A 19,434-nucleotide genomic window follows, 5' to 3' on the forward strand; every position below is an offset into this window, starting at 1 on the left:
CAGGGGAATCAGGTTGTCCCACCTGGGGCTCACCGTCTTCATCCCCATTTTCCAGATGAGGGAACTGAGGCCCAGAGAAGTGAAGTGACTCGCCCACAGCCACACGGCTGACAGGCGGCAGAGCTGGGATTCGAAGTGATGAGTGTGGGAGGGTGCGCGTCTGGGTGCGGGTGGGGGTTTGTCCGATCGCCCGTGGGTGCATGATGTGCGGGAAGGTGCGTGTTTGCGTGTGGGTGTGCCCGATCGACCGCGGGCGCCCGTAGGTGCGGGAAGGTGCGCGCTGGCGCGCGTGTGCGCTCGGCCGGGGCCGCGTGTGTCTGGGCGTGTGCGTCGCCCCCGAGCCCGGAGCGGCTCTCACGCTCAGCCCGAGCCGCACAAGGGCCCCATTAAGAAGAGGCGAGGCCGAGGCCGGGCCCGTCCGGCGGCCGGGCCGTGCGGGCCGTCCCTGGCTCCCCGCCCCGCCGGCTCGTCTCCGAGGCGGCCGGGGGGCGGGGAGGGCGGTCCAGGGTCCGGGCCCCGTCCCCCCCCGTCCCCCCCCCCGTCCCCCCGCGCCCAGCTGGCCGGACCGGACCCCGGGCCCGAGGGGGTTAAGCCGGTCCACGTAGGGAGCTGGCTCGGCCCGCCGTCTGCGGTCGGGGCTCCCGCCGCGGCCCCGGCCTATAAAGGCGGGAGGCCCGCGAAGGCAGGAGCGGCCCGTGCCCAGGCGGCCAGTCCTCGCGCGTCCCGGCCATGGCCCCCCCGGGCCTCCTGCTGGGCCTGGCCCTGCTGGCCGGCCTCCCGCCCGTCCTGCCCGCCTGCCCCCCGGCCTGCCACTGCCACGGCGGGGACCTGCAGCACGTCATCTGCGACGGCGCGGGCCTGCGCCGCCTGCCCAAGGTGTCGGAGAAGACGCGGCTGCTGAACGCGCAGCGCAACCATTTCCCGGTGCTGCCGGCCGGGGGGCTCCGGGAGGCCAAGGGCCTCGTGTCCCTGCACCTGCAACACTGCGGCGTGCGGGAGGTGGCGGCCGGCGCCTTCCGGGGCCTCAGGGCCCTCGTCTACCTGTACCTGTCGCACAACGCCATCGGCGTGCTGCGCGCCGGGGCCTTCGACGACCTGAGCGAGCTCACCTACCTCTACCTGGACCACAACCGGGTGAGCGAGCTGCCGCGGGGGCTGCTGGCGCCCCTGGGCAACCTGTTCGTCCTGCAGCTGGGCGCCAACGAGCTGCGGGACCTCCGGGCCGGGGCCTTCCACGGCGCCAAGGACCTGCGCTGGCTCTACCTGAGCGACAACGCCCTGGGGACCGTCCGGCCCGCCGCCCTGGCCGACGTGGAGAACCTGGCCATCCTGCACCTGGACGGGAACCGGCTGGTCTCCTACCCGGCCGCCGCGCTGGCCCGGCTGCGCGTGGTGGAGGAGCTGAAGCTGTCGCGCAACCCGCTGCGGGTCATCCCGGACCGAGCCTTCCACACCTTCGGCCGCTACCTGGAGACCCTCTCGCTGGACCGCACGAACCTGGACAAGGTGGGGGGGGCCCTTCCCTCTCCCCTGCCCCCCTCCGCCTCGGGTGACCGTTCGAGGGGACCCCCCCGGATCCCTTCCCCGCCGGCCCCCGGTCACTCGGGCCGGCGACGCGGACCTGGTCGCCCCCGCCCTCCCTCCCTCCCTCCCCGGGTTCTTTTCCTTTCCTCCGGTGACACCTCCCTCCATAAAGAGAGGCTTGTTTATTGACGGAGGCTCCGCGGGGCCGCGGCCCAGCCAGGCCCACAAAGAGTCCCTGTTCCCAACCGGCTGGGGGGAGGAGAGAGGCGGGGGGTGGGAGGGGGGGGTCGGGGACGGACGGAGATGATGCGACGGGAAAAAAGCCCCGCCCCGAGGCGGCCTGGCGTGAGGGTCGGGGAAGGCCTCTGAGCCGGGAGCCCCCCCGGCCCCGAGTCAGGACCCCGGTGAGAGGGGCTCCCTGACGGCGGCAATCCGCTCTGCCCCCGGGGCTGAGGGCGAGCGGGGTGTGGATCCCGCCTGCCCCCGGGCCCGGGATGGACGGGCGAGGTCCCCCTCCCGGGGCAAGGCGGAGGTCTGGGGCTGAGGCCGCCGGCAGCGGAGGAGGGGAGGGGACGGGCGGGACGGGGGGCGGGAGAGAGCAGATCGGCACTTGCCCAAGGGCCGGGCCCACCTCGCGGGCCGCCTCGGACCTCCCCTACCGCCCCCACCCACAATCCGGGTCCCATCCCCTGCCGGCCCCCGCGACCCCTACCCGGGGAGGACGGTCGCGATGCCAGGGGCTCCGGACCCTCGGCGATGCCCGTGGGCTTGGCTCGGGGCCAGCCGAGAGCCCGGGCGGCGCCTGGGCCGGGCCTGGATTAGCAAGGACCCGAGGGGAGGGGGAGTAACTCCGACCCCAGAATCTTCCCTCGCCCACCTCCGCGCCCCACCCCGACCCCGGGAGAAACGTCCCGGATCCCGGCCGCGGGGTCCGACGGGTTACCGGGGCCAAGCCCTTCCCGGCCGGGACCACGGACGGCCACCCCGGGCCAACCGGGAGAGCCGGAAGCCACGGAGGGGTGGACCCGACGGGGGCCCCGGGGAACTCTAGGCCCCCTCGGGGACCCCGTCTTCCCTCCAGTTCTCCAGCCCCTACCCTCGCAGGGGAGGAAGAGGGTGAAAGGCGAGGCGGGGAGCCCTGGGGGGCGGGGGGCGGCGGGAGGAGCGGGCGGACGACGGGAAAGGCCATAGGGGAGGACTCGGTTTCCCTATCTGAGGCCCCGCAGCCTCCCAGCCCTAAGAGACCCTGCCCCGGCCCTCGTCCCGGACGGCCGGCAGTCTCCGTCGGCCCTCCCGGCACCCCGAATCTCCGGGGGCCTGGGCGGGCCTAGGGGCCGAGCTAGACCGCCTGACATCCCCGGTCCCGGGACAGACACCACCCATCGCGTGGCACTGCCCACCCGTCACCTCGCCCCTCGCCCCCCGTGCGGCACCCCGACTGGGCCGGAGTAACAATAACGGCGGTATTGGTTAAGCGCTTACTGAGCGCCGAGCGCCGTTCTAAGCGCTGGGCTAGATGCGGAGTGATCCGGTGGTCCCACGTGGGTCTCGCAGCCTTAATCCCCGTTTTACAGACGAGGTAACTGAGGCACAGAGAGGGTAAGCGGCTCGCCCGAGGAGACACGGCGGACGAGTGGCGGAGCCGGAATCGGAACCCGCATCCCGCGCCTCCCGGGCCCGTTGCTCTTTCCACCGGGCCACGCGAAACGCATCCTCACTAGACCTCCGCCACCCCTCCCTCTCGCCTCTGTCCCCAGTGACGCTTGGGGCGGCAGGGGAGGAGGAAGTGAAAGTGGGGGGGGGGAGAGATGAGGGGGGACGGGGGTGTGGAGAGGGGAGGAGGGACGGGGGTTGGGGGAGGAAGGGCGGAGGGGGAGAGGATCCACCGTGGTTCCCACGTCTCAGATTTCGGACGGCGCCTTCCTGGGGGTGACCGCGCTGAAACACGCGCATCTGGACCACAACCGGTTGAGCGAGCTCCCGGCCAGCTTCCCCTTCGACCACCTGGAGACGCTGACCCTCCACGACAACCCCTGGAAATGCACCTGCCGGCTGCGGGGGCTCCGAAAGTAAGGCTCGGGACTCCCCTCCGCCCCCCGCCCCCGGCCAGGGACCACGCCTGGGCGCGGGGAGGAAGGGGCGGAGAGGGTCCCGGTGCCCTCCGGCCACCCCCCCGGGGAAGCAAAGGAGGACGGAGCCTCCGCCTCCGGCCGGATGCCCAAGCGGGCCCCGCACCGGTACAACCGCCCCCCCCCCACCCCGACCCCGCGCCTCCCCTCTGCCCGCAGGTGGCTGGAGGCCAAGGCTTCGCGCCCCGGAGCCACCTGCGCCTCTCCGGCCAAGGTGCGAGGCCAGAACATCCGCGACACCGCGGCCCTGCGCGGCTGCAGGTCCCCTTCCAAGCGGTCCAGGAAGGCCGGCGGTCGCCATTAAACAGGTGAGGGGGCCGGGGGCGGGGGGGTGGCTCTCCATCCTCACCCTCCACCCGGGGACGGGGCCCCGGCCGGTCTCAGACGGCCGCAACGATCGCTCCGGGGTGACGCCTCTCTGGGCTCCTCCTCCGGGCAGGCCTCCCTTCCTCCGTCCAGCTTTCCCCCCTCCCCAAGCGCGCCGACCCTTATCCTCTTCCTCCGGCAGGCCCGGCTCTACCCGGTCCAGGTGACCGGCCCTCGCCTCCGCCGGAGACACTACTGATCCGCCCCCGGCCGCCCCCCGAGCCTCCGGCGCCCCCACGCGCACGCAGCTGTTTCCCGCCAGGAGCCCCCGCCCCGGGCAGCTCCTCGGAGCGCCCCACGCACGAGGGGGATGCCCGCGCATCTCCGCCGGCAGTCCCCGGCCTCCCCCAACCGGGGAGGGGTTGCGGGACGGGGGGTGCGTGGGGGCGGGGGGTCTTCGCTCTGTCCGGCCTCTCCGCCCCGCCCCGGGGGAGACCCTCCGTTTGGGGCCCCGACGCTGCCAGCCGGAGTCGGCGTCCGAGCCGGCCCGGCCCGGCGGGGACAGGAGGCCCCCGGGGTCCGGCGGCTCCGGCCCCACTCCCGCCCTCTCCCCGAATTAGGGAGAGGGCCTCGCTCTCTCTCCCAACCGCCCCCGTCGCCGGGGCTGGGCTTCGCTGGCCAGCTGGGCCCCCTGCGGGCCCCCGCCCACGGCCGTCCGGCGGTGGCCGGGCAGGCGGTCCGGCCGTGTACGTATGTGGGGGGTTTATACAGAATCGCTATTTTACTCCTCCTCCTCCGTCCCCGTGGGTTGCTTCCGCCGCCGGCCGCCGCCCGTCGCGGTCCCTCCCTCCCCTCTCGGAGTCGGGGATCCCGCTCGGTCCCCACGTTCTGCAGGGCGAGAGGCCCCCACCTGACAACCCCCGCCTCCCCAACCCGCTTCGGCCGGGAGGGAGGCTTTCCGGCAGCTCGGGGTCCCCTCCCCTACACCCCCAGACTCACCACTATCTCGCTCACGTTCATCTTGCCGACGATGGCCTTGATGAGCTCCGGCGGGGCCGGGGACCCCGCGATCACCCCTGGATCGGAAAGGGGGCCGTGAGCGCCCTATCCCCTCCTTCCCCCTCTCCATCCCTCCTCCTCCGAGGAGGAGGACGAGGGATGGAGACTCAGGGAGCCCGGGCAAGTCGGGAGGCTCATCCGTCAGCCTCGGGTCCGGCCTGGCCCGGAACCCCCCCGGCGCGGAGGGGATACGGCTCCGACGGGAGACTAGATCCCACCCTTTCGGCTGCTCCCAAAGGCCCCAGAGGGAGCGAGCACGGGCGGACCCGTGCGGGTCCCCACTCAAAAATGACACCACCTGTGCCCCCCCACTGTCCTCCCGAACCCCAAAGGCCGGCGTCGGTACGGCCCAGGCCCGAGCGCGAAGCCGGCGAGGGGCCCCGGAGTGGGCCCCTTCACGGCAGCTTCCGCTTGAGCGTGGCAGCGAGGGAGGCTTCCGCGTGGCATCGGGGACCAACGGACCGGGTCAAACCACCCCACCCGGGGGAACCCCGCCCCTGCTCACCGCCTCGCAGGGTGGAGAGGTCGAAGGAGGAGAAGTCAGGCTGGTTCAGCATGTCCACGTACATGGTTGGAGTCCCGTAGATATACGTGGCCCTGTCGGGGCATCGCGGGGGGCGGTGGGGAGGGTCTCCCGGTCACAAGCGGGGAGGAGATAGAAGGTCTACCCACCCCGTCCCTCTCCTCCCCGCCACCCCCTCCCCACCCAGCGGTACGGACCCTAAGGGAAGGGCCGGGGCGAGACGGCCGGGTGCCCGTGCCCGGTGCCCCCTCCCCTCCGGACCTTGGTCTGGGGAGGGGGGCACCGCGAACACTAGGCAGGGGTGGGGTAGGGCGGGGCGCCCAACAGGTGCCCACCTCTCCCGGGTGATGGCCTCGAGCGTCTTCTTGCCCTGGAAGCTTGGAGAGGCCAGGATCAGCGTGGTGCCGAGCACGATGGACACCATCGTTCCCCCGACCGAGCCCAGGCAATGGTACAAGGGGCTGGGCAGGACTATCCGAGGCTCCTGGGGGCCGGACACAGAGACTGGAGGTGAGGGCTGGCCAGGAACCCTGGGGGCCCGGGGGTCGGCGAGGGTCGGCCTTCCCCTCCGATTCTCCCCTTCCGCCCAGGGCCCGCCGGCTGCCCCCCCGCCCCGGTTCTTTCCGCGACTCACCCCCTCGTGCAGCTTCAGACGTCTACCGAAGTTGTTGGCGTTATTGACGATGTTGTGGTGGGACAGGGTGGCCCCTTTGGGGCTGCCAGTTGTTCCCTGAGAACACAGGGAACCATCCCAGCCCGGAAACCCCGGTTCCCGGCCACCGCCCCACGGCCAGCCCGGCACACCCTCCTCCCCCCATCCTCCCCCACAGCCCAGCCCGGCACCTTCCTCCTCCCTTGTGTCCCCCCCCCCGCCCGACGCAGCTCAGCCTGGCACCCCTCGTCACATCTGAGCGGCTGAGCTACGGAGCGGCAGCGTGGCTCAGTGGAAAGAGCGCGGACTTGGGAGTCGGCAGTCGTGGTTTCTAATCCCGGCTCCGCCACTTGTCAGCTGTTTGACTTTGGGCAAGTCCCTTCGCTTCTCTGGGCCCCAGTGACCTCATCTGGGAAATGGGGATCGAGACCGGGAGCCCCACGTGGGACAACCTAATTACCTTCCATCTACCCCAGCGCTTAGAATAACGCTTGGCACAGCGTAAGCCCTGAACAAATCCCATCATTATTATTATATCCAGGTACTGGCTCTGGGCCAGGAGAGGAGCCGGTTTTCGTGCCTTCTCCCAAACCTCTCCCCTCCCCCATCAAGGCCCTCACAGAGTCCCCAGGGAGCCCGATCCGGGGGACAACAGAGCCCAGCGGGGCAGAACCAGATGCCCTCATACCGAAGTGAACTGGATGTTGATGGGATCCTGACAGGACAGTGAGGACTGGACTTCTCTGAGCCGGGTCAGGGGGCTGCTGGCTCCGGCCTGCAGGACCTCGTGCATCTGCAGGGCCCCGGGCTGCGGGGAGTCTAGGGTGATGACGGTCGTCAGCGCTGGGAGCCTGGGATGGAGGAAAGGACGGGAAATGCCTGCGAGACCCCAGGTGCCAGGGGGCGGCCTGGGAGACGCCGCAGAGGGCAGTCCAGGAGACGGCCCGGGACAAGGCCCGCAGCTCCGCTCCTAGGGGGACACAAGCAACCGGGCGCAGAAGGGGAGCCCCAGGGAGGTTGGGGAGCGGGGTCCGGGGACACCCACCGGAGAACCCTGCATACCCACTGTCTGACTGGCCCAGCCTGCGGGCACCCACAGCAGAGTTGTGGGTCAGGCCGGGGAGGCAAACTTTCTTTGCGGATGGGGGCCGGCGCAGGGCGGGCACTAAATGCTGGCCCCAGACAGCTCTGCGGAGTGGGGTGTGGGCAGCTGGCCTGGAACAGAAGGCCAGAATGGGGGGGGGGGTTCCTTACCTCTGGCTCTTCAAAGCTCCTGGGCTCGCCCCTTGAAGCTCCGGGCAGACCTGCTGCAGGATCTCAAAGTAACGCTGTGTTTTGAAGCAGCTGGGGAACACCAGGGCCTTGCAGCCCACCTGTGGGAGGAGCACCCCCCCCATCTCCGATGATAGCGCCCTTGCGTGGGTCGGGACGGGCAGTTTCCCCATGTCCACGGCGATGGCCTAAGCCCTACCCATCACCTGGACACCCCAACTCTTCTGGACCCCCAATTCCCTCCAGGCCAATGCTGCACCTCCTTCCCCTTCCCCTAGGCAACGGCTGAGCCCGGGAGACGGACAGAGATGGTGAGGGGAAGCTGAGTGACCCAGAGCAGCTGAGACTATACAGACCCCAGAATTGAGTCCTGTCCCCTCTCTGGGGTGTGGGTCTTGTTTCCCCCGCCCACCCGCCCCCTGAGCCGCACCTTCTTGAGCACAAACTCCAGCTCCTCGGCCTGGTACCCTGGATTCACCGACACCTGGCAGGATGGGGAAATACACGGGGGTCAGACACCCGGCCAGGAAGGGAGGGTCACCGGAGTCACGGAAAGCTAGCAGGATGGGACCGTGGGAGTTGGGGCACAGAAACTCGGGCAAGGCAGGGGTGTCACGGACATCCGGATGGGCTGTGTGTTGTGGAGGGGGGCGGCGGTCCAGGGTGAGTCCCAGACACCAGGAAGGATTGGTGGGGGTATCACGGACACCCAAGCAGGTGGGGAGGGGTCGGGGGTGAAGCTGGGACACAAGACGGGACAAGGCCATGGAGGAGTCCTGGACACCCGGGCAGGTTGGGATCACGGGGGGGTCACAGGCACAGAGGGATCACCCCTGGCTCAGCTGGAACTGGGCAAGGCCACCCCTCTATCCGGGCCCACAGAGGCCAGGGCCCCCGGCCCAGAATTCCTGCTCCGGCCCTGCCTCCTCCCAGAACCCACCCCCCCTCCCCGACCCCCAGCGCCCAGTGCCCCATCCCTGGGGTTCTTCCCAAGGCCCTGCCTTCTCCTCACCAGCACGATGCCAGCCTGAGCGGTAGCCAGCTGCATGAGGATCCAGTCATAGGAGTTGGGACCCCATACGCCCAGTCGGTCTCCCTTGCCGAGTCCCAACTCCAGGAGCCCCGCGGCTGCCTGATCGACCTGCAGCGCAGAGGAGGAACGGAGTTTTAGGGGAGGGCTCTGGGGTCAGAGGCTGAAGTGGGGGCACAGGGTCATTCAGGATCAGAGGTCGAGCCTACCTCCTGCTTGAGCTGCATGAACGTCTTCCTGATGCCCTCGTGCATAACCACCAAGGCCTCTCGGTCTGGGAATCTCTGGGCGGTATCGTCCAGGCACTGGCCGACCGTCTTGGTGAGGAGCTGGGAGGTGACGTTTCCCTGGACATAGCTGAGACCCCCTGGAGGTGGGGCCAGGCGGGCCTCGGGATCTGCAGCGGCGTGGCTGAGGGAGGGGCACGTCCTGATCGGGAGAAGACGCGTTGGTCCCTAAGCCTCTTGAGCCGCTGGCCACCCTGAGACCTCCTGGGTCCCCTCCCCCGCCAACCTCCGGGCTCTTCGGCCACAGAAAACAGAGGGGTGGGAGGATGGTTCTTCACCGTCTTTCTCCACTCCCCAAGCTTCTGTAAATCTTCCATCCAAACTCCCGCCCCTCCGATGCGCCAGTGAGATTGGAACGGCGTTGCCCGGGACTTCTGGACCTCTGGACTCCGGACCAGGGTGGGCATCAGGATGTCCGATTTTAGGGTCCACTCCCATGCTCTCTGCACCACAGCTGACCCCCAGACCGGCACAGCTCAGTCCAGTTCAGCGCACGACCAGAACTCTACTTGGCTCTCCACAGACAAGAGGGGCCCCGAACACCGCTCAATCCAAAAGTGTGCTCTGTCCACAGGATAAATCAGTGGTATTTACTGAATGCTTACTGTGTGCAGAGCACCGTACTAAGCATTTGGGAAAGTGCAATACAGTAGAGCAGGGAGGCGTGAATCCTACCCGCAAGGGGCTTACGGTCTGCAGGAGGCACCGGTACAGTGTGCTGCCAACAGGAGGTCAATCGATCGTATTTATCGAGCGCTTACTGTGTGCAGGGTACCAATGCCCCGCAGATACCCTGAGTGTCTAAGCGCTCGCTGACCGACTGTTCTGCCCAGCTCCTGATGTTTTATCCCCCGTGCCACCCAAATTCAGCCCCGGCGTGTAGGTGGCTGAGAAACGGGGACATGGAACCAGTTCAAACTTGTGCCAGGGGGTGAGAGAGAGGTAGGGGAGAAGCGAGAGGTGTTTTGGAAGTGGCCCAGGAGAGGGAAGGAGGAAGGAGAGAAGGATCGAAGGAGGAAGGGAGGGGGCACGGGAACGTCGCCTAGCCGCAGGGCTGGGAGGCCGGTCTAGCTCCCGGGGGCTGTGGGTAACCCCAGGACCCTTCTCTTTGGGGTCTCCAAAGGACGGGGGACGAATCTTGCCCCTGGCTCATCTCGAGGACCAGCAGCAGGGCTGGCTCACTGGGTCTATCTGGTGACCGACCCTCGGGTCTTTCGTCTCGGCAGCCGTCCTCTAGGACTTTCACAAGGCTGTTCCCAGACGGGAGGACTGGGAGGGGCAGGGTAGGGCGAGCAAACAGAAGACAAAAGGGAGATGTCGGCTGGCACTTTCCGCTCAGTTCCCCTCAGACCCCAGGAATTGGCAAGGTGGGTGGCGGGGGCGTCGGGGGAGAGATGGAGCCACGGGGAGGCAGGAGCAGCCAGACAAGCAAGGGAAAAGAAGACTGGGAAGAGGAACAGAGGTGAGGAGGAGGCACTGGGTCGTCAGCCTACTGCCCTTGCCCTGGCTGGAAGGAGGTGCAGGGGGCGCGGAGACCCTAGGTCAGAGTCCCTAAACTCTCCCTTCAGAGACAACTCCTCTCCCGATCTTCGGGAACGGGGGCGGGGGCGGCTGGGAGAGGGGAGAAGCAGAAGGGAAGGGGGGGAGAAAGGGAAGGAGGGGAGCAGTGGGCGAGGAGGCAAATTCCATCTTCCCTTCTTCAAGGAAGTCAGAGGCCCGGGCTGGCCCTGCCTCCCCGGATCGGGAAGCCTCAGGAGAAAGTTTAACTTTTGGGACAGGGAGGGAAATTCCATCTTCCCTTCTTCAAGGAAGTCAGAGGACTGGGCTGGCCCTGCCTCCCCGGATCGGGAAGCCTCAGGAGAAAGTTTAACTTTTGGGACAGGGAGGGAAACTCACAAGTGAGATTCTCATGCGGGACCTGAAGGAGAAAGCAAGACAGAAGGGGAGGGGACAGAGGAGAGAACAGAACGGGACGAGGTAGAACGGAGGGTGCGGGACGTGAACAAAAACCACTTCAAAAAAGGCGAGGAGGGGGAGAGGAAAGAGCAGGACGGAAGGGGGAGGAGACAGAGGAGAGAGTAGGAGAGAAGGGGAGCCTGCACTGACCGGCCTTCCCTGCCCACCTGGCAATAGCAGCCTGGCACTACCCATCGAGCGTTACCTTTCCGGCTCACCCACCCCGCGCTCCCGTCCCAGCCCGGCCCATCTGACGCCGCAGGGCGGCTGCGACGGAGGTCGGAGTTTGGCGAGAGGGGAGGAGGGAGTGAAGACGCTCCTGCGGGCTCCCAAGTGTAGCCACCTCCGCCTCCCCCAAACCAGGGAGTGTAGACACTCCCGCTGGCTCCAAAGCGACTAGGTCCCTACCGACACCGCGCCAAGTCAGTGTAGACGCCCCTGGTGGCCCCACACCAGGGAGCGTGGATGTCCTCGCCGACTCCAGAGGGAAGATGCCCCTGCCGGCCCCGCTCTAAGTAGCGTAGACGCCCCTGCTGACTCTAGACGGGGGAATTCAGAAGCCCCTGCCGACCCCACCTGAAGAGGTTTAGATGCCTCTGCCATCCCCACCTGAAGAAGTTCGCACGCCCTGCCGGCCCCACATCAGGGAGCGCAGACGCCTCTACAGGCCCCACACCGGGAAGTGTAGACGCCCCTCCAGGCCCCACACCGTGTGCAGACGCCCCTGCGGGCCCCACACCAGATCCCTCTCTCCTCCACGGGAGACGGCAGCCCGAGGGACCAGCGAGAACTGTCCTGAGAGTCCTTCGCGGGTGCAGGCTCGGGTGGCCACGAAGGACTGAGGGCCGGGGGAGGGGGAGAGGGCGGGAGAGAGAAGCCGGGGCCTGTGGGGAGGAGGGGACCCGGGAGGCAGGTGCGACCAGTCCCCGGGTCCAGCTCCGGACGCCTCTGGCCCGCCTCTGGCCCGCCTCTGGCCGGCCGGGGGGTAGATGGAAGTGGGAACGGGACGGGAGATCAACAAGTCCCCCTTCCCCGGGTCCTCTTCCGGACGGACGACGGCCCGGTTTTCGTTCTGACCCTAGGACGGGGCCAAGTTGGAAGGATGTGCGCCGGGCCCGCCCGGGGTCCCCGGGGGTGGGTGGGGGGCGCCGGTCCCCGAGGGCGGGGGATGAGGCGGGGCGGTTAGCGGTGCCGGCCCCCCTCCGCGGCCCCCCGCCCCGCCCCGCAGCCCCCGGTACCTGAGGGGTCGGCGGCCCCGGGCCCCCAGGGTCCCCGCGGGCGGCCGCCCGAGCCATCGGAGCAGAGCCCCCGCCGAGGCCGCCATGGGTTGCGATCCTCTCGGCGTCCAGAACGCGGTCCCGGAGGGGACTTGAACGGTGGCAGTGGGGACGGTGGGGCGGGGCCTATAGGGGAGGGACCTATAGGGGGCGGGGGCTGCGGCCTCCGCCTATAGGGGCCCTCCGCCCCGCCCCTCGCCTCTCCCCCCTCCCCACCTCGAGTTGCCCTCTATGGGGGGAGGGTTCGGGGGGTGCTGTGGCAGGGGACGCTAACCTTTCGAAAGAATCCGCATCGGGTCCGGTCCCTCTCCCTTTCATCGCCTCCCCGGGAGACCCCTCCCCACCCCGGCTCCGGCCAGGACCGGTCCCGGGGGGTGGAGAGATCGACGAGGCCCGGGCGGGCAAAGGGCAGCATCTCGGAGCCTCGAGGCTGGGGGCGCAGGGGATGGAGCCTGTGGGAGAGAAAGGACCGGGGCGGAGGATGGAGAGAGGGGAAAATGTACAGAGTTAACCTTTCTCCCCTCCACCCCCTCCGTCCCCGTTCGGGGTCCTTCCGTTGGACTCCCGCCCACGGGGACTTCACGTGCCTCTCCTCTCGCCTTGGCCCGCGGGCTCCGTCGGTGGTTTTCCCGCCCTCGGCTCCCCTTCTCCCGCTCGCCCCACCGTTCCCGTCCCTCCTCCGCGCGTCCGGCCCCAGGCCCCGGTCCGGCCCTGGGCCGGGTGGGTGGGTAGGGGGAGGGCAGAGACCGGAGGGGTTGCTGGAAGGGGTGGGCTCAGAGGTCACCGTCTCTCCCCGCTCCGGGCCGTACTTTGCTGCCCCGATTATCTTTCTCCACAGACGTTCTGGGCCCCCCCCTCCTCAAAAATCTCCACCGGTCGCCTGTCAACCTCCGTATCGAGCGAAAGCGCCTCACCGTTGGCTTTAAGGGTCTCCGTCACCTCGACCCCTCCTACCTCACATCCCTCCTCTCCCTCTCCACCTCAACCACACGCTCCGCTCTTCCGGGGCCGCTAACCTTCTCGCTGGGCCTCGTCCTGGCCCGTCCCGCCGTCGACCCCTGGCCCACGGCCTACCTCGGGCCTGGGATGCCCTCCCTCCTCAGATCCACTTCCCCCCTTCAAAGCCCTGCCGAAGGCTCTCCTCCGCCAAGAGGCCTTCCCAGACTAAGCCCCCCTTGTCCTCAGCTCCCTTCGCCTCCCCGTCGCCCCGACTCGCTCCCTCCGCTCTACGCCTCCCCGCCCCGCAGCACGTGGGTATATATGTACGTAGAAAGAATTCTTTTTATTTATATTATTGCCTGTTTACTTGTTACGTGCATATATCTAGAACTACTCTAACTTGATGTCTGTCTCCCCCCTTCTAGCCTGTGAGCTCGGTGTGGTAGGGATCGTCTCTATTGCTGAATTGTACTTTCTAAGCGCTTAGTACGGCGCCCTGCACATAGTAAGCACTCCCTAAATACGATGGAATGAATTGAAAGTGGGGGAAGGAAGAATGGGGGGGGGGGGCAGAGAGGTAGTACATAAGGGGAAGGGACGCTGAACCTCTAAGCCTTCACCCTTCGCTCTTCGCTCCGGACCGTGCTGAAAGGGAGACGGGGTGCCCCGGAGCGGTTTCATTTGAGAGGACGGGAAAAGCGGCTCCAGCTGGATATCTTGCTCCGCCACCCTCCATGGCCTGAGGCCTGTGTCCGGCAGGACCCAGGATGCGGGGCCAGGTGAGGTGGGGGGAAGCGGGACAGAAGCACCTCTCCCGCCTGAGAAGCGAGCGGTCCCCAAAGGGCAGACTGCCCAAGGCTCCCACTTTCCCCGTGGATGTGTCAAACCTCAGGCAACTGGGGGCGGGACCTGGACAAACCAAACCGGCATACTGAGTTCAGCTGGGAGGTCAGGGATCAGAACTTGTAACACGCCACAGATTCTGCCGGGCAGAGCGGTGAATGAGAAACCCGGGTGTGGGGGACGTGTTGGAAAATAATTTACGTAGGGACAAAGGGCACTCCGAGCTAATTTGCCCAGAAATCTGCTGGATACCTGACTTGGCCAGGGTGGACACCCCCCACCCCCCGCCCGACTTCTGCTTGACTTCTGTCCGGCGGAGATGGAGCCTCAGCAACCTAAGGGGCCTGACAGGAGAGGTGCAGGAAGGTCAGAGGAGAGTGGTGACTTGCCTCTGAGCCAACTAGGGACAGACACGCCTGGCTACTCGTTTTGATTTGTTGTCTGTCTCCCCTTTCTAGACTGTGAACCCGTTGTTGGGGGGGGGATTGTCTCTATCTGTTGCTGAAGTGTACTTTCCAAGGGCTTAGTGCAGCGCTCTGCACACGGGAAGCGCTCAATAAATACGACAATGAATGAACACGAAAGACCTTCCATCCCTCAACCGTTTCCCTGCTCTCTTCACTCCTGAGGGGTCCCGTCGGAGCCCCCGAATCCCAAGCCCCGTCTCTGAATGGGACGTTGATGCCTCTGGCTGTAGCTGCCCCGCGCTGGAGGTGTCTGCAACAAGCAACAAGCATATGGAAGCAGTGTGTCCTAGTGGAAAGGGCACGGGCCTGGGAGTCAGAGGACCCGGGTTCGAATCCCAGCTTCACCGCTTGTCCGCTGTGCGTCCCTGGGCAAGTCACTTAGCTTCTCCGTCCCTCAGTTTCCTCTTCTGTAAAACGGGAATTCAATACTTAACTCTCCCGCCTACTTAGTGAGCCTCTGACCTGATTATCCCGTATCTACCCCAAATATTAGCATGGTGCTTGCCAAATGGTACGTGTTTAACACAGAGTATTATTATATTATTATTATTATTTGACCACCCCAGCCCCCATCTACCCCTGAGCCTAGCTTGGGCACCGTCAGCCGGGGGAGACTACGGGGCTGATCAGGGTCAAGCTAGCGAGCTGAGGCTTCTAGCCGCTTTCACCGTTCCAGTCGGTCAACAGTGTTTACCCAGCAGTTACTCCGGCCCCAGTTGAGCCACTCCAGAGCCCTGGCGGGGAGCCCAAGGTTTTTCTCTCAGGCCCTAAGGGAGTGGCCTTCAGTTTTCCTGGGTCCTAGTCCCCGGGGTCCTGGTTTGACTCCGAGTCCAAGTCCAATAACTCCCAGCCCTGGAACCCTCCTCACCAACGACCCTTCCTGCAGAGATTGATGGGCCTTTGGAAGAAGAGGGGGAGAGAAAAAAAGGAAGAAGAGGGAGAGAAAGCAATGGGAAGAATGAAGGAGGGAAAGAGGTTGGGGAGGAAGGAAGCCGTGAGGGAGGAGGGGACGAGGCAAGAGATGGGGAGAAGGTGATTGGGAGGGGGTCGGGGGCATTAACTCCTTCTCCCGAGGACTACGTGGCAGGATATCCGTGGTGGGGCTGGGAGCCAGACCCAATCCAGGTGGGAGGCTCTGCCACTCGTCAGCTGACTGTGGGCAAGTCACTTCACTTCTCTGGGCCTCAGTTCCCTCATCCGTCAAATGGGGATGAAGACTGTGAGCCTCACGTGGGACAACCCTATGACCCTGTATCTCCCCCAGCGATTAGAACAGTGCTCTGCACATAGTAAGTGCTTAACAAATACCAACATTATCATTATTATTATTAAAAAGCTGAGTGAGGAGCGAGGTATGACTGCCTGTGTGGATCGGGAGGGGGACTGAGAACAGATGTCCCGGGAAAGAGGAGGAATCCTGATCCCAGGCCCAGAATAGGCCCACGTAGGCCGCCCTGCGGGGACTTCCCCAGGCCAAAGATGGGGGACATTTGGTTGGGTCCCCGTGACCGTGGTGGTCTGCTTAAAGTTTTCCAGGGAGACCCCGGGACAAGAGGTCCAGACCCCCCTGGGGTGGGGTAGGAGGACCTGGTCTGGTATCTCTCTGACATTCCGGCTGCCTGGTCCAAGAGGCCACGGCTGGTCAAGACCTGCCGCCCGACCCGCGGCCTAAGCCCCAAGAGGCTCCTGCGGTCTCGTCGAGGCAGGGGGGTCCTGCCGCAGCCCTGCCCTCCGGCCTGTTTAGTGTCCGTGGGGTTGGGGGTCTGGGCTAGAGGAGAAGGAGTCCCCTGTCCAGGTGTCCTCTGGCTCCTGCCAGGAAGGAGGGAAAAGAAAAAAAAAAAAAAAGACTTGCAACCATTTCCACGTCGGAATAGACTGAACCAAACGACCGAGCTTCCTTGCCCTGAAACTGAAAGAGACGAACCGAGAACACCACTGTGGGGGTAGAAAGCCAAGGAGGATGGCGACGGGCGGGGGGAAGAAGACGGCTCTTCCGATCGGTCCCCCGGGCCAGTCCAGCCCGGTCCCCAGCCACGGGAGCAAGCGGAACCTCCGGCACGAATCGGAAACAGGATGATGATGGTGTTTGTTAAGCGTTTACTATGTGCCGAGCACTGTACTGAGCGCTGGGGTAATTGCAAGGTAATCAGGTTGTCCCACGTGGGGCTCACGGTCTTCATCTCCAGCGTGGCTCAGTGCAAAGAGCATGGGCTTGGGCGTCAGAGGTCGTGGGTTCTGATCCCAGCTCCGCCACTTGTCAGCTGTGTGACTTGGGGCAAGTCACTTCACTTTTCTGTGCCTCAGTTCCCTCATCTGTAAAAGGGGGATTAAGACTGTGAGCCCCACGTGGGACAACCTGATCACCTTGTATCACCCCCCCCAGGGCTTAGAACAGTGCTTTGCACGTAGTAAGCCCTTAACAAATGCCATCATCATTGCCGTTTTCCAGATGAGGTAACTGAGGCCCAGGAAAGTTAAGTGACTTGTCTAAGGTCACACAGCTGACAAGTGGCAGAGCCGGGATTAGAACCCATGACCTCTGCCTCGCAAGCCCGGGCTCTTGCCACTAGGCCATGCTGCTTCTGCCAAATTTGAGATTGGGAGCGTCTCTCCCTCGACTCCGCCCATCACGGAAAGGTTTGCCCAAGCTGCGGGGAACCCTGCCAGGCTCGGGTAATAATAATAATAATAATAATGTTGGTATTTGTTAAGCGCTTACTATGTGCCGAGCACTGTTCTAAGCGCTGGGGTAGACACAGGGGAATCAGGTTGTCCCACGTGGGGCTCACAGTCTTCATCCCCATTTTACAGATGAGGGAACTGAGGCACAGAGAAGTTAAGTGACTTGCCCACAGTCACACAGCCGACAAGTGGCAGAGCTGGGATTCGAACTCATGAGCCCTGACTCCAAAGCCCGTGCTCTTTCCACTGAGCCACGGTAGCCTCCCCGTCCTTGGGCCAAGATGCGGTGGCCACGACAGACTACTTGTTTTATTTATTTTGCTTCCCGTCTCCCCCGTTTAGGCTGTGAGCCCGCTGTTGGTAAGCTATGGTCTCTATCTGTTGCCCAACTGTACATTCCAAGCGCTCAGTACAGTGCTCTGCACATAATAAGCGGGCAAGTCACTTAACTTCTCTGTGCCTCAGTTACCTCATCTGGAAAATGGGGGTCAAGACTGTGAGCCCTACGTGGGACAACCTGACTACCTTGTATCTACCCCAGCGCTTAAAACGGTGCTCTGCACATAGTATTCATTCATTCATTCAATAGTATTTATTGAGCGCGTACTATGTGCAGAGCACCGTACTAAGCACTCGGAATGGACAATGGGGCAACAGATAAAGACAATCCCTGCCCAACGACGGGCTCACAGTCTAGTGTGGCTCAGTGGAAAAAGCCCGGGCTTGGGAGTCAGAGGTCATGGGTTCGAATTCCGGCTCGGCCACTTGTCAGCTGTGTGACGGTGGGCAAGTCACTTCACTTCTCTGTGCCTCAGTGACCTCATCTGGAAAATGGGGATTAACTGTGAGCCTCACGTGGGACAACCTCATTACCCTGTATCTACCCCAGCGCTTAGAACAGCGCTGTGCACATGGTAAGCGCTTAAATACCAACATTGTTATTATTAAACAGGGGAGATAGCAAAGCAAAACGGAACAAAACCAAGAAATGCCTTCCCTTCTCACATCTGCCAAACTAACTCTCTTCCCCTCTTCAAAGCCCTACTGAGAGCTCACTTCCTCCTGGAGGCCTTCCCAGACTGAGCCCCCCCTTCCCTCTGCTCTTCCCGCTTCCCCTCAGCACTGTGCTCATTTGTACACATTATTTATTACCCTATTTATTTTGTTAATAAGGTCTCCATCTCCTTGATTCTATTCATCTTGATGATGTTGTCTTGTATTTGTTTTGGTTTGCTGTCTGTCTCTCCCGTTTAGACTGTAAGCCTGTCACATAGTAAGCGCTCAGTAAGTACAATTGAATGAATGAATGAATCAAGATAAATAATGTCCTGGAGAGATACACGTCATTAACAAAATAAGTAGGGTAATAAATAATAGATACAAATAAGCACAGTGCTGAGGGGAAGGGGGAAGAGCAGAGGGAGGGAGCGTTGAACAAAGAGACCATCCCGGCCCAATGACGGGCTCGCAGTCTACACGGGGGAGACGGAGAGAAGAGCAAGACAGGACAACATCATCAAGATAAATAGAATCATGGAGAGATACACCTCATTAACAAAATCAATAGGGTAATAAATAATAGATACAAAGTGCGGAGGGGAAGGGTGAAGAGCAGAGGGTGGGAGGGCTTAAGAAATACCAACATTATTATTATTATTAATAAACTCGGTGGAATGACTGACTGGCCTCAGCGGGGCAGGAAAGAAAAAAGCAGCGTGGCTCAGTGGAAAGAGCCCGGGCTTGGGAGTCAGAGGTCGTGGATTCAAATCCCAGCTCCGCCATTTGTCAGCTGGGTGACTATGCGCAAGTCTCTTCACTTCTCTGGGCCTCAGTTCCCTCATCTGTAAAATGGGGATGAAGACTGTGAGCCTCAAGTGGGACAACCTGATGACCCTGTGTCTCCCCCAGTGCTTCAAATGGTGCTCTGCACATAGCGCTTAAAAACCATCATCATTGTTATTATTATTATTAAAATGGGGACGAAGACTGTGAGCCTCAAGTGGGACAACCTGATGAGCCCGTGTCTCCCCCAGCGCTTAGAACAGTGCTCGGCACATAGTAAGCGCTTAACAAAAACCACCATTATTATCACTACTATTATTAAAATGGGGAAGAAGACTGTGAGCCTCAAGTGGGACAACCTGATGACCCTGTGTCTCCCCCAGCGCTTAGAACAGTGCTTGGTACATAGTAAGCGCTTAACAAATGCCATCATTATTCTTATTACTATTATTAAAATGGGGATGAAGACTGTGAGCCTCAAGTGGGACAACCCGATGACCCTGTGTCTCCTCCAGCGCTTAGAACAGTGCTCTGCACATAGCAAGCGCTTATCAAAAACCATCATTATTATTATTATTAAAATGGGGATGAAGACTGTGAGCCTCAAGTGGGACAACCTGATGACCCTGTGTCTCCCCCAGCGCTTAAAGGAGTGCTTGGCACATAGTAAGCGCTTAACAAAAACCATCACTAATATTATTATTAT

General features: G+C 63.6%; 2 protein-coding genes across 10 annotated transcripts in view; one reads left to right on the forward strand and one right to left on the reverse strand.

Moving 5' to 3' along the window:
- The window catches only part of ACSF2 (acyl-CoA synthetase family member 2), a 33,091-nt gene that overhangs the window by 11,110 nt on the left and 2,547 nt on the right, over positions 1-19,434 (reverse strand). For 6 of the 9 annotated variants that reach the window (XM_029079964.1, XM_029079959.2, XM_029079960.2 and 3 more), the window contains exons 2-11: positions 12,290-12,467; positions 8,705-8,924; positions 8,478-8,606; positions 7,896-7,949; positions 7,448-7,566; positions 6,882-7,044; positions 6,176-6,271; positions 5,877-6,025; positions 5,524-5,615; positions 4,959-5,035 (exon numbers count right to left, since the gene is read on the reverse strand). In XM_029079964.1, coding sequence (XP_028935797.1) covers positions 4,959-5,035; positions 5,524-5,615; positions 5,877-6,025; positions 6,176-6,271; positions 6,882-7,044; positions 7,448-7,566; positions 7,896-7,949; positions 8,478-8,606; positions 8,705-8,924; positions 12,290-12,467 — 1,277 coding nt within the window. Of the gene's footprint in view, positions 1-4,958; positions 5,036-5,523; positions 5,616-5,876; positions 6,026-6,175; positions 6,272-6,881; positions 7,045-7,447; positions 7,567-7,895; positions 7,950-8,477; positions 8,607-8,704; positions 8,925-11,976; positions 12,107-12,289; positions 12,468-19,434 lie in introns of those variants that run through there. The other 3 variants (XM_029079958.2, XM_029079962.1, XM_029079963.2) reach the window with 3 other exon arrangements.
- Positions 636-4,360, forward strand: CHAD (chondroadherin). The gene is made up of 4 exons (XM_029079966.2): positions 636-1,506; positions 3,430-3,593; positions 3,813-3,961; positions 4,162-4,360. Exons 1-3 carry the CDS (start codon positions 730-732, stop codon positions 3,955-3,957), a joined length of 1,086 nt encoding a protein of 361 aa, XP_028935799.1. The 5' UTR covers positions 636-729; the 3' UTR covers positions 3,958-3,961; positions 4,162-4,360.

This window comes from Ornithorhynchus anatinus, chromosome 15, assembly GCF_004115215.2.
Source record: "Ornithorhynchus anatinus isolate Pmale09 chromosome 15, mOrnAna1.pri.v4, whole genome shotgun sequence".
NCBI lineage: Eukaryota > Metazoa > Chordata > Mammalia > Monotremata > Ornithorhynchidae > Ornithorhynchus > Ornithorhynchus anatinus.